The sequence below is a fragment of the Piliocolobus tephrosceles genome, chromosome 21 (assembly GCF_002776525.5).
Source record: "Piliocolobus tephrosceles isolate RC106 chromosome 21, ASM277652v3, whole genome shotgun sequence".
NCBI classification, from domain to species: Eukaryota; Metazoa; Chordata; class Mammalia; order Primates; family Cercopithecidae; genus Piliocolobus; species Piliocolobus tephrosceles.
Genome location: NC_045454.1, coordinates 42,306,222 through 42,318,517, shown reverse-complemented (window position 1 = coordinate 42,318,517; position 12,296 = coordinate 42,306,222). Strand labels below are relative to the sequence as shown.

At 49.8% G+C, this 12,296-nt stretch overlaps 1 protein-coding gene across 2 annotated transcripts in view; it reads left to right on the top strand.

The window, feature by feature from the left end:
- Positions 1-3,240: 3,240 nt before the first annotated feature.
- The window catches only part of SLC44A2 (solute carrier family 44 member 2), a 54,257-nt gene continuing 45,201 nt past the window's right edge, over positions 3,241-12,296 (top strand). Inside the window, exon 1 of one of the 2 annotated variants that reach the window (XM_023194141.3) lies at positions 3,241-3,386. In XM_023194141.3, the coding sequence (XP_023049909.2) occupies positions 3,356-3,386 (31 nt within the window). In that variant the 5' untranslated portion in view covers positions 3,241-3,355. The remainder of the gene's footprint in view (positions 3,387-12,296) is intronic. The other variant, XM_023194142.3, reaches the window with a different exon arrangement.

Below are 12,296 nucleotides of genomic sequence, written 5' to 3'. Positions count from 1 at the left end.
TTTTTTTTTTTTTTTTTTTGGCATTTTTAGTAGAGACAGGGTTTCACCAAGTTGGCCAGGCTGGTCTTGAATTCCTGACCTTGTGATCCACCCACCTCGGCCTCCCAAAGTGCTGGGATTACAGGCACGAGCCACCGTGCCCAGCCAGCAACACATATTTTAAAAGGGCAGATGTTGGTTGGGCACAGTGGCTTATGCCTGTAATCCCAGCACTTTGGGAGGCTGAGGTTGGTGCATCACCTGAGCTCAGGAGTTCGAGACCACCCTGGGCAACATGGCAAAACCCTGTCTCTACTAAAATACAAAAATTGCCACTGGACTCCAGCTTGGGCAACAGAGCAAGATTCTGTCTCAAAAAAAAAAAAAAAAAAAAGGCGGAAGGGAGTGGGGGTGAGAAGGTCAAGTATTCACAAACTGAATTAAGGTATGTAACTGCAATTCTGTTTCCATTGCCCAGAAGCTGCTCCTGTCATCCCAGTAGTTATTACCATTCCAAAAGTCAACCACTGATCTATGTTCCGTTACTATAGGTTGATTAGCAATGCCTGTTCTAGAACTTCAGAAAAAAGTGTGTGGCTTCTTTCACACAGCATTATGCTTTTTGGGGAGAGATTCATCCATATTTTTGCCTGTATCAATAGTTTATTCCTGGACCAGGCGCTGTGGCTTACACCTGTAATCTCAGCACTTTAGGAGGCTGAGGCAGAAGGATCACTTGAGACCAGCCTGGGCACCCATAGGGAGACCCTCCTCTCTATAAAAATTAAAAAAATTAGCCGGGTATGGTCAGGTGAGGTGGCTCACGCCTAAAATCCCAGCACTTTTGGAGGCCGAGGTGGGCGGATCACCGGAGGTCGGGAGTTCCAGACCAGCCTGACCAACATGGAGAAACCCCGTCTCTACTAAAAATACAAAATTAGCCAGGCTTGGTGGCACACACCTGTAATCCTAGCTACTCAGAGGCTAAGGCAGGAGAATCACTTGAACTTGGGAGGGAGGTTGTGGTGAACTGAGATCACGCCATTGCACCACTGCAACCCAGCCCGAGCAACAAGAGTAAAACTCTGTCAAAAAAAAAAAAAAAAAAAATTAGCCAGGCATGATGGTGTGTGCCCGTAGGCCCAGCAACTTGGGAGACTGAGGCAGGAGGATCACTTGAGCTGAGGAGGTCAGGGCTTCAGTCAGCTATGACTGCACCATCGCACTCCAGCCTGGGCAACAGAGCAAGATCCTGTCTCTAAAAAAAAGAAAGAATAAAATGTTCATTCCTCATCACTAAGGAGAATCCCATCGTACAGGTGAAACCCACGATGGTTTGCTTCACCATTAATTAGTTAATGGGTATTTGGGCTGCTCCTAGTTTTTCTGCCCATTACGAATAAGGATACTATAAAGCTGCCATGAACATTTATATGAATGTCTCTGTGGGTTTTTTCTTTTCTTCGCTTATACTTTTCTTGGGCATATACCTAGGAATGCAATTTCTAGGGCATTAACTTTGCAAGAAACTGCCAGATCGTTTTCCAACTGGTTGTGGCATTTTACATTCTCACCAACAGTGTAGGAGAGCCCCCATATGCTTCCCAGCTTCCTCAACACTTGGTTCGACCAGTCTTTTTAATTTTAGCTATTCAGGTGGGAGTGCAATGGTATCTCATCGACATTTCGATTTACATTTCCCTGATGACTTTGTGCTTTATTATTATTATTATTATTATTATTATTATTATTATTATTTTGAGACAGGGTCTCACTCTCTCACCCAGGCTGGAGCGCAGTGATATTTTCACACGTTTTTCTTTCTTTTTTTTTTTTTCTTTTTGAGACAGAGTTTCACTTTTTGCCCAGTTCTGTTGCCCAGGCTGGAGTGCAATAACGTCATCTCTGCTCACCACAACTTCCACCTCATTGGTTCAAGTGATTCTCCTGCCTCAGCCTACTGAGTAACTGGGATTACAGGCATGCGCCACCATGCCAGGCTAATTTTTTGTATATTTAATAGAGACGGGGATTCTCCATGTTGATTAGGCTGGTCTCAAACTCCTGAGTTCAGGTGATCCGCCCGCCTCAGCCTCTCAAAGTGCTGGAATTACAGGCGTGAGCCTCCGCGCTTGGTCTGTTTTCACCCATTTTTTCCACAACAGCTGTTGAGGCTACAGGGAACAACACCTCTTGGTTACTACATCCCGTGCACACACACCTGCCGTGATTTGTCCAGGGTCAGTGACAGACAGGAATCGCACCGGGTGACCCTGACTTGGATTTACTCTTTCTGCCAGAAAACATTCTGCTTCAAAGCATTTACTCCCCTGATTTTATGTTGTCAAACTCTAAAATTCTTACCAATCTGATGAATGAAAATGGTATCTTTTGGTATGTTCAGTGGTACACCGTGATCAATATTTACCTATCAATTATTTATCTATCCATCATTTATTATTATTATTTATTATTATTATTATTTTGAGACAGGGTTGCCCAGGCAGTGGAACAATCATAGCTCACTGCAGCCTCAAACTGCTGGACCCAAGTGATCCTCCTACCTTAGCCTCCCGAGTAGCTGAATTACAAGTGTGCATTACCAAACCCGGCTAAGTTTTTTTTTTTTTGAAACGGAGTCTCGCTCTGTCGCCCAGGCTGGAGTGCGGTGGCGCGATATCGGCTCACTGCAAGCTGCGCCTCCCGGGTTCATGCCATTCTCCTGCCTCAGCCTCCCGAGTAGCTAGGACTACAGGTGCCGGCCACGCCTGGCTAATTTTTTTGTATTTTTAGTAGAGATGGGGTTTCACCGTGTTAGCCAAGATGATTTTGATCTCCTGACCTCGTTCCGCCCGCCTCTGCCTCCCAAAGTGCTGGGATTACAGGCGTGAGCCACCGCGCCCGGGTAATTTTTTAAATTTTTTGTACAGACGAGAGTCTTCCTATGTTGCCCAGGCTGGTCTGGAACTCTTTGGCCCAAGCTATCCTCCCGCCTCAGCCTCCGGAGTGGCTGGGATTACAGGCCCGCGCCACCACGCCCAGCCTCGATGTCTCCTTGACGATGAAATGCATAGATGAGTGAATGAATGAATGAATGACAGACCTCGCTTTGCTCATGGTGCACACCCTCAAGAGGGTTACTTGAGAGCCAAGACGGGAAACAAAGGTTGGGGCCCCACCCATCCCGGGCCAGGACCCGCCCCCGGGACCCGCCCTCGCCCGCTCGAGGCTCCCATTGGAGGAGGCGCGCGGGGGCTGGCCCGGCGGGCGGGGCGGGGCCGGGGCCCGGGGCGGGGCGCTGCAGCCCGCGGAGCCTCCCGCCCGCCCGGGCTGGGGTCGCGCTGGCTCGGACTCCGCTCCCCGCCCCGCCGCGGCCATGGAGGACGAGCGGAAAAACGGAGCCTACGGTAGGAGCTGCCTCCGGTCAGGGGCCGCCTCTGCTGACTTGGGGGTGGGAGGACCTTGAGCCAGGGGGACATCTGAGACCCTAGGCACCCGCACTGCCGCTGGAGGGCCCTCCGCGCTCGGGCCCCCGCATCCCACACTGCACGGATCCCACGCCCCCTGCTCCAGCCGGGTCGCCGCGCGTCCCCTCCCCGGGAGCCCCAGCTCCCCCTCCGGCTGATGGGCCGGTGCTCACGGCGCATGCTCCGCCCGGGGAGGTCCCGTTATCTGGGTGGCTCAGATGGCGGGCGGGGGAGGGGAGGCGCGGCGATCCGGGCTCAGAAAAGAGACAGGGCCCTGACCTCCTCAAATCCCCCTCCTCTTCCAAACCCCTTTGTCCACTTCTTCCTCCTGCCCCTTTCCGCCAGAAGTAGCCGTCCAGGGCTTTTAGCCAGATGGGGAAACTGAGGCAAGACTGGGCAGACCGAATACCCAGCTGACAGCCCACCAGGTCTGGCTAGCCGCCTGGAAACGGCGGAAAGAAGGGCATCTTTGGTGAGGGGGCAGGAAGGAAGCAGGAAACAATTGAGAAACTTTCCCCTCCCTGTGCAAGGGGCTAGGGGCCCCCACCTCCCGTTTCCAGAGGTGCTGGCGGCTGGAGCTTCCTCCGGCGAACCTCTTGGGGCGGCCTCAGGCATTTGGCCCTGGGGATGGGCCCAGGATGTGGGCTTCTCTATCACCAGCGCCGTGTGGTGCCACCCTCCCCTGAATTCCCACGGTGGGGGGAATTGCCATCCTTAGTTTCTCCTTTCTCTTCTCCATTTTGGGTCCCCAAGACCCAACTCAGCCCCAGCCCCACGTGGTACACCCTGGGGGCAAAGAAGCACTGTCGCGCCCCTCTTTGTGTGACAAGAACTTCCTGGAAACTGTGACACTGAAGGGCCTTGGGGAGGGGGCCGGAAACTGCTCGAAAATATTCAAGAAAAACAAGTTGGGTAGAGCTGTGCCTCTCTGCCCCGAGGGACTGTATGGCCTCAGGAGGCTACCGGGAGAGACAGATCAGGGAGGCTGGGACCTTGCCTGCAGAGCCCAGTCAAGGGGAGGCAGCAGTACCTGGCCACCTCCCAGCACCCCCTTCTCGATTGAAGCTGCCAGCCCAGTCCTCTGGAGGGACCCCCTTGGTCTTGATTTGGGCTCAAATCCCAGCCCCAGCGGCTGCGGGTGCTGTGTGTCCCTTGGGTGTGGCAGGCTGTCTCTCACCTGAGAGTCTAAGCCTGAGGTTCCAGCCAGGTCTTGCCTGCTTGTGGGCAGCATCTGAAGGGGGTCTTGGGTCTCTGTGAAGTTTGGCTGGGACAGGGACGAGGGGCAGAGTGGACAATGATATGATTCACCCAGCCTTGAATTTGGCCAAAGGATGGAATTGAGCTGTGGACGGAGCTGGGCAGACCTCCCAGGCCCACACATGAGACAGGGGACCCCGCCAGACAGAGCTTGTTCTGGGCTTAAGGGAGTACCTTCAATCAACAAATATTTGTTGAGCAGGATTTAGGCAGGGGTCTAGACACTGGAAACCCAGCAGTGAATAGAGCGGTGAAATCCTTGACCGCAGGGAGTAGTCAAGGGAAGGAATGTGTAATTTTAGGTTGTAAGTTGTGAAACAAAGAACGGGACATCTTGTGATCTTGTGTGGCAGAAACAGCAGCGATTATTTTAGGTTACTAAGGGTTGGAGGTTGAGCCAGCCGTGGGAAGATTTAGGGGAAGTGTGTTTCACACAGAAAGAACAGCAAACAAACCACATAGTTACTTAATTATATTTTGCCATGGAGCCAGAGGGGGCATCTGGTTTGATTGCTTGAAGTAGGGGTTTTGCTTAGCTTGGAGTAGTCCCTTCACATCAGAACCAAAAACCTGGGGGCCTTGGACTGGCCCATGAAGTCCCTGATAGATGAAGGGAGCTTTAGCGAGCTTTCCCCTAGGGATGGTGTGGAAGAGTGACTCACTTATCCTACCCTCCTGCCCCAGTGGCTTCCCATCCATCGTGAGTTTAGGGACTGACATCAGACAAACCCAGGCTCAAATCCTGGCTCTGACACTTAGGAGCTGTGTGGCCCTGGGTGAGTCTGTGACCTCTCTGAAGGTCTGTGTCTTTGTCTATAGGACTCGGTGGACCACACTCACCGGTAGAGGAAGCATTTTGCATAGGCTGGCAAGCTCAATGTGCTCAGGAGGCCTCTGGGGCTGGTATTACTGAGGACATGGCTTTCCCCTGAGCTGATGGAGAAGCAACCCAAGGCATTGACTTGGGTGAGACCAGGTTGGGCAGGAAGTACATTCCTCAGCAGAGATCATATCTAAAGGAAGGCAGCAGTTCCGAGGGAAATGGGGAAATGGCTCTGGGCCCCGGCGGATGTCAGCAATGGGCACTGCCATCCTTTCCAGCCAGCCTGCCCTTGGCAAGAGCAGTGCAGAAAAAGATTCTGGAATCCAAAACAATAAACTCTGAACATGGAGAAATAAAACTAGGGTCGGCAGGGGGACAGTAGTGATGCTTATTTAAAAAACGGACTTGCCGGGCGCGGTGGGCTCAAGCCTGTAATCCCAGCACTTTGGGAGGCCGAGACGGGCGGATCACGAGGTCAGGAGATCGAGACCATCCTGGCTAATACGGTGAAACCCCGTCTCTAATAGAAAATACGAAAAACTAGCCGGGCGACAAGGTGGGCGCCTGTAGTCCCAGCTACTCGGGAGGCTGAGGCAGGAGAATGGCGTAAACCCGGGAGGCAGAGCTTGCAGTGAGCTGAGATCCGGCCACTGCACTCCAGCCTGGGCGGCAGAGCAAGACTCCATCTCAAAAAAAAAAAAAAAACAAAAAAAAAAAACGGACTCTTGCCAGGTGCGGTGGCTTACACCTGTAATCCCAGCACTTTGGGAGGCCAAGGCGGGTAGATCACTGGAGGCCAGGAGTTTGAGACCAGCCTGAGCAACATGATGAAACCCCATCTCTACTAAAAATACAAAGTTAGCCAGGTGTGGTGCATGCCTGTAATCCCAGCTACTCGGGAGGCTGAGACAGGAGAATCGCTTGAACTTGGGAGGCAGAGGTTGTGGTGGCCACAATCTCAGTTGTGGCCAAGATTGCACCATTGCACTACAGCCTGGGCAAAAAGAGTGAAATTCAGTCTCGAAATGAATAAATAAATAAGAAAAACACAAAAAATTAGCGTGTCTGTAGTCCCAGCTACTTGAGAGGCTGAGGCAGGAGAATCGCTTTAACCTGGGAGGCAGAGGTTGCAGTGAGCCAAGATGGCGCCACTGTACTCCATCCTGGATGACAGAGAGAAATTCCATCTCAAAAAAAAAAAAGAAAAGGACTCTTGGCCAGGCGAGAATTACAGGCTCATGCCTGTAATCCCAGCACTTTGGGAGGCTGAGGTGGGTGGGTCACTTGAAGTTGGGAGATCGAGGTCATCCTGGCCAACATGGTGAAACCCTGTCTCTATTAAAAATATAAAAATTAGTCAAGCATGGTGGTGCACATATGTAATCCTAGCTACTTGGGAGGCTGAGACAGGAGAATTGATTGAACCTAGGAGGCAGAGGTTGCAGTTAGCTGAGATGGTGCCACTGCACTCCAGCCTGGGCTATGGAGCGAGACTCCATCTCAAAAAACAATAAAAACCAGACTCTGGCTGGACAGTCGCTGATGCCTGTAATTCCAGCACTTTGGGAGTCCCAGGTGGGAGGATCGCTTGAGCCCATGAGTTTGAGACCAGCCTGGGCAATACAGTGAGACCCTGTCTCTACAAAAAATTTAAAAATTAACAATGTGGCGGTGCTCACCTGTGGTCCCAGCTACTTGGGAGGCTGAGGTGGGAGGACTGTTTGAGCCCAGGAGGCAGAGGTTGCAGTGAGCAAAGATAGTGCCATTGCACTCCGGCCTGGATGACAGAAGAAGGCCCTGTCTCAAAATAAAAAACAGATTCCGGCTGGGTGCGGTGGCTCATGCCTGTAATCCCAGCACTTTGGGAGGCTGAGGCAGGCGGATCACGAGGTCAGGAGATCAAAGTCAGGAGATCCTGGCTAACATGGTGAAACCCTGTCTCTACCAAAAATACAAAAAATTAGCTGGGCGTGGTGGCGGGCACCTGTAGTCCCAGCTACTCGGGAGGCTGAGGCAGGAAAGTGGTGTGAACCCGGGAGGCGGAACTTGCAGTGAGCTGAGATCGCGCCACTGCACTCCAGCCTGGGTGACAGAGCGAGACTCTCTCAAAAAAAACAAACCTCCCCCCCAAAAAACAAAACAAAACAAAAAAGCAGATTCCCTTGTCCCATTTGCCAGAATACAATTCAACCTGCAGTGAGGCCCTGGCACCTGATTTAAATATATATACATATGGCCAGGTGTGGTCGCTCACGCCTGTAATCTCAGCACTTTGGGAGTCCGAGGCAGGTGGATCACCTGAAGTCAGGAGTTCAAGACCAGCCTAACCAACATGGTGAAACCCTGTCTCTACTAAAAATACAAAAATTGGCCAGGCACAGTGGCTCACGCCTCTAATATTAGAACTTTGGGAGGCTGAGGCGGGTGGATCACCTGAGGTCTGGAGTTCGAGACCAGCCTTACCAATATGGTGAAACCCTGTCTCTACTAAAAATACAAAAATTAGCTTGGCGTGGTGATGTGCACCTGTAGTCACAGCTATGTGGGAGGCTGAGATAGGAGAATTTCTTGAACCCAGGAGGCAGAGGTTGCAATGAGCTGAGATTGTGCCATTGCACTCCAGCCTGGGTGACAAGAGTGAAACTCTGTCTGAAAAAAAAAATTATATATATATTAAAATATATCGGCCGGGCGCGGTGGCTCAAACCTGTAATCCCAGCACTTTGGGAGGCCGAGACGGGTGGATCACGAGGTCAGGAGATCAAGACCATCCTGGCTAACACGATGAAACCCCGTCTCTACTAAAAAATACAAAAATCTAGCTGGGCGAGGTGGCAGGCGCCTGTAGTCTCAGCTACTTGGGAGGCTGAGGCAGGAGAATGGTGTAAAACCCGGGAGGCGGAGCTTGCAGTGAGCTGAGATCCAGCCACTGCACTCTAGTCTGGGTGACAGAGCGAGTCTTCATCTCAAAAAAAAAAAAAAAAAAAATATATATATATATATATATATATATATATATACACACACACACACACACATACATATATATATGTATGTATGAAAAGGTTGTTACTTGCCGCTATTTTCTTTGAAAGGTATAACACAGTCACTTGCTTTAAATACAAAAGATGCTATGGTTTTATGATGAAAGTTTCCCTCTTGCTGTCTTACCCTGGACCATACTTTATTCTTTGTTGCTGTTTATACGCAGGGTCTCACTCTGTCGCCCAGGCTAGGCTAGAGTGCAGTGGTACGATCTTAGCTTACTGCAGCCTCAAATTCCTGGGCTTAAGTGATCCTCATGCTTCTGCCTCCTGTGTAGTTAAGACTATAGGTGTGTGCCGTGATTACTCAATTAATTTTTTTTTGTTTTTTTTTTTTAGAGGCAGGGTCTCACCATGTTGCCCAGGCTGGTCATGAACTCCTGGGCTCAAGCAATCCTCCTGTATTGGCCTCCCAAAGTGCTAGCATTATAGGCATGAGTCACCACACTCAGAGTTTTATTCGTTTATTTGTTTTGTCTAATATATATTGGAGATGATCTCATGTCAAAACCTCCAAAGCTTCCTCAATCATTTATTGTTATTATTATTTTATTTTTTTAAGAGACAGGGTCGCCTGGCGTGGTGGCGCTTTTTTTTTTTTTTTTTTTTTGAGACAGAGTCTTGCTCTGTCTGCACACCCATGTGACATCTGTCTCCCTCCAACACATGTGGGCATCTCATACTCGGTGCGGCGGCATCCAAGCTTTTCTTTTTTTTGAGACACAGTCTCGCTCTGTCGCCCAGGCTGGAGTGCAGTGGCGCAGTCTCGGCTCACTGCAAGCTCCACCTCCCGGGTTCATGCCATTCTCCTGCCTCAGCCTCCCAAGTAGCTGGGACTACAGGCGCCTGCCACCACACCCGGCTAATTTTTTGTATTTTTAGTAGAGATGGGGTTTCACCGTGTTAGCCAGGATGATCTCGAACTCCTGACCTTGTGATCCACCCGCCTTGGCCTCCCAATGTGCTGGGATTACAGGCGTAAGCCACTGCGCCCAGCCACCCCGTTTCTACTAAAAATAAAAAAATTAGCCGGGCATAGTGGTGTGCACCTCTAGTCCCAGCTACTTGGGAGGCTGAGGCAGGAGAATCACTTGAACCCAGGAGGTGGAGGTTGCAGTGAGCCGAGATTGTGCCACTGCACTCCAGCCTGGGCGACAGAGCGAAACCCTGTCTCAAAAAATAAATAAATAAATAAATAAATAAATAAATAAACAAACAAACAGACAGGGTCTTGCTATGTTGCCTTGGCTAGCCTGGAACTCCTGAGTTGAAGGGATCCTCCCGCCTCAGCCTCCTGAGTAGCTGGGACTGATTACAGGTGTGTGTCCTGGCTCCCAGCACAATCTGTTTTCACAGTATCATAGAATAGTACATTTGTGGATGGACTGTCTTTTATTTAGCCAATCAAAGGGAATGTTTATTTTAAACATTTTTTTGAAGTAGGAAATACATACATAAAAGGGCATAGATTTTAAATATATGAGGCTGAAGGAGCTTTCACAAGGTGAACACCTCATCTGGCCAGCACCCAGATGAGGAAAAAAGAATATTTCCAGGGCCCTGTCATGTACAAGAAGGGCCTCTCTGTATTAGTTTTATTTTATTAGTATATATACACACATACATATGTGTATATATATATATATATATATATATTTTTTTTTTTTTTTAAATTTGAGTCAAGGTCTCACTCTGTCACCTAGGGTGAAGTGCAGTGGTGCAATCTCAGCTCACTGAAACCTCTGCCTCCTAGTTTTAAGCAATTCTCCTGCCTCAGCCTACCAAGGATCTGGGACTACAAGGTTCAAGTTACCATGCCTGATTAATTTTTGTATTTTTTGTAGAGACCAGGTTTTGTCATGTTGCCCAGGGTGGTCTGGAACTCCTGGGCTCAAGCTATCCACCTGCTTCAGCCTGCCAGAGTGCTGGAGCTAGAGGCTTGAGCCACTGCACCCAGCCTACCTTTTTTTTTTTTTTTTTTTGAGATGGAGTCTTGCCCTGTCGCCCAGGCTGGAGTGCAGTGGCGCGATCTCGGCTCACTGCAACCTCCGCCTCCTGGGTTCAAGCGATTCTTCTGTTTCAGCCTCCCCAGTAGCTTGGACTACAGGCACGTACCACCATGCCTGGCTAATTTTTGTATTTTTGGTAGAGACAGGGTTTCACCATATTGGCCAGGCTGGTCTTGAACTCCTGACTCATGATCTGCCCGCCTTGGCCTCCCAAAGTGCTGAGATTACAGGCATGAGCAACCATGCCCGGCCCAGCCTACATTTTATTTATTTATTTATTTTTTTTATTTTTTTTTTTGAGACGGAGTCTCGCTCTGTCCCCCAGGCTGGAGTGCAGTGGCCGGATCTCAGCTCACTGCAAGCTCCGCCTCCCGGGTTCACACCATTCTCCTACCTCAGCCTCCTGGAGTAGCTGGGACTACAGGCGCCCGCTACCTCGCCCGGCTAGTTTTTGTATTTTTTTAGTAGAGACGGGGTTTCACCGTGTTAGCCAGGATGGTCTCGATCTCCTGACCTCGTGATCCGCCCGTCTTGGCCTCCCAAAGTGCTGGGATTACAGGCTTGAGCCACCGTGCCCGGCCTCCAGCCTACATTTTAAATTGAAGTGTAATTTGGTGTTTTTTTGTTGTTGTTGTTGCTTTTTTTCTTTTTTTTTCAAGAGAGTCTTGCTCTGTCACCCAGGCTGGAGTGCAGTGGCATGATCTCAGCTCACTGCAACCTCCACCTCCTGGGTTCAAGCGATTCTCCTGCCTCAGGCCCCTGAGTAGCTGGGATTACAGGTGCACCTCACCATGTCCAGCTACTTTTTGTATTTTTATTAGAGATGGCGTTTTGCCATGTTGGTCAGGCTGGTCTCAAACTCCTGACCTCAAGTGATCCACCTGCCTCAGCCTCCCAAAGTACTAGGATTCCAGGCATGAACCACTGTGCCTGGTAAAGTATAATTTACATACTAAAAACCACACATTATTAGTTTTTTTGTAGAGATGGAGTCTCACTATGTTGTCCAGGCTGGTCTTGAACTCCTGGGCTCAAGTGATCGTCCTACCTCAGCCTCTTAAAGTACTGAGAATACAGGTATAAGCCACCATGCCCAGCCCGTAACTCTTTTTAAGTGTACAGATCGATGATGTTACCTTTATTTATTTATTTATTTATTGAGAGACACTCTCGCTTTGTTACCCAGGCTGAAGGACAGGGCACAATCTTGGCTCACTGCAGCCTCTGCCTCCTGGGTTCAAGTGATTCTTGTGCCTCAGCCTCACGAATAGCTGGGATTATAGGCATGCACCACCATGCCTGGCTAATTTTTGTATTTTTAGTAGAAACGGGGTTTCACCATGTTGGCCAGGTTGGTCTTGAACTCCCAACCTCAAATGATTCTCCCACCTTGGCCTCCCAAAGTGCTGGGATTACAGGCGTGAGCCACCAAGCCCGGCTAATGTTACTTATATTTAGATTGTTGGGTGGTGGCCTGTTTTTGTAAGGCTGGTGGGCTAAGAATGGCTCCTTTATTTTTAAATGGTTGTAAAAAAAGAAAAAAATATATATATGACAGAGATGATATGTGAACCACAAAGCTTAAAATCTTTAATATCTGGTCCTTAACAGAAAACATATGCAGGGCCCTGGTAGAGAATTCTCCCTAGAGGCCGGGCACGGTGGCTCAAGCCTGTAATCCCAGCACTTTGGGAGGCCGAGACAGGCGGATCTCAAG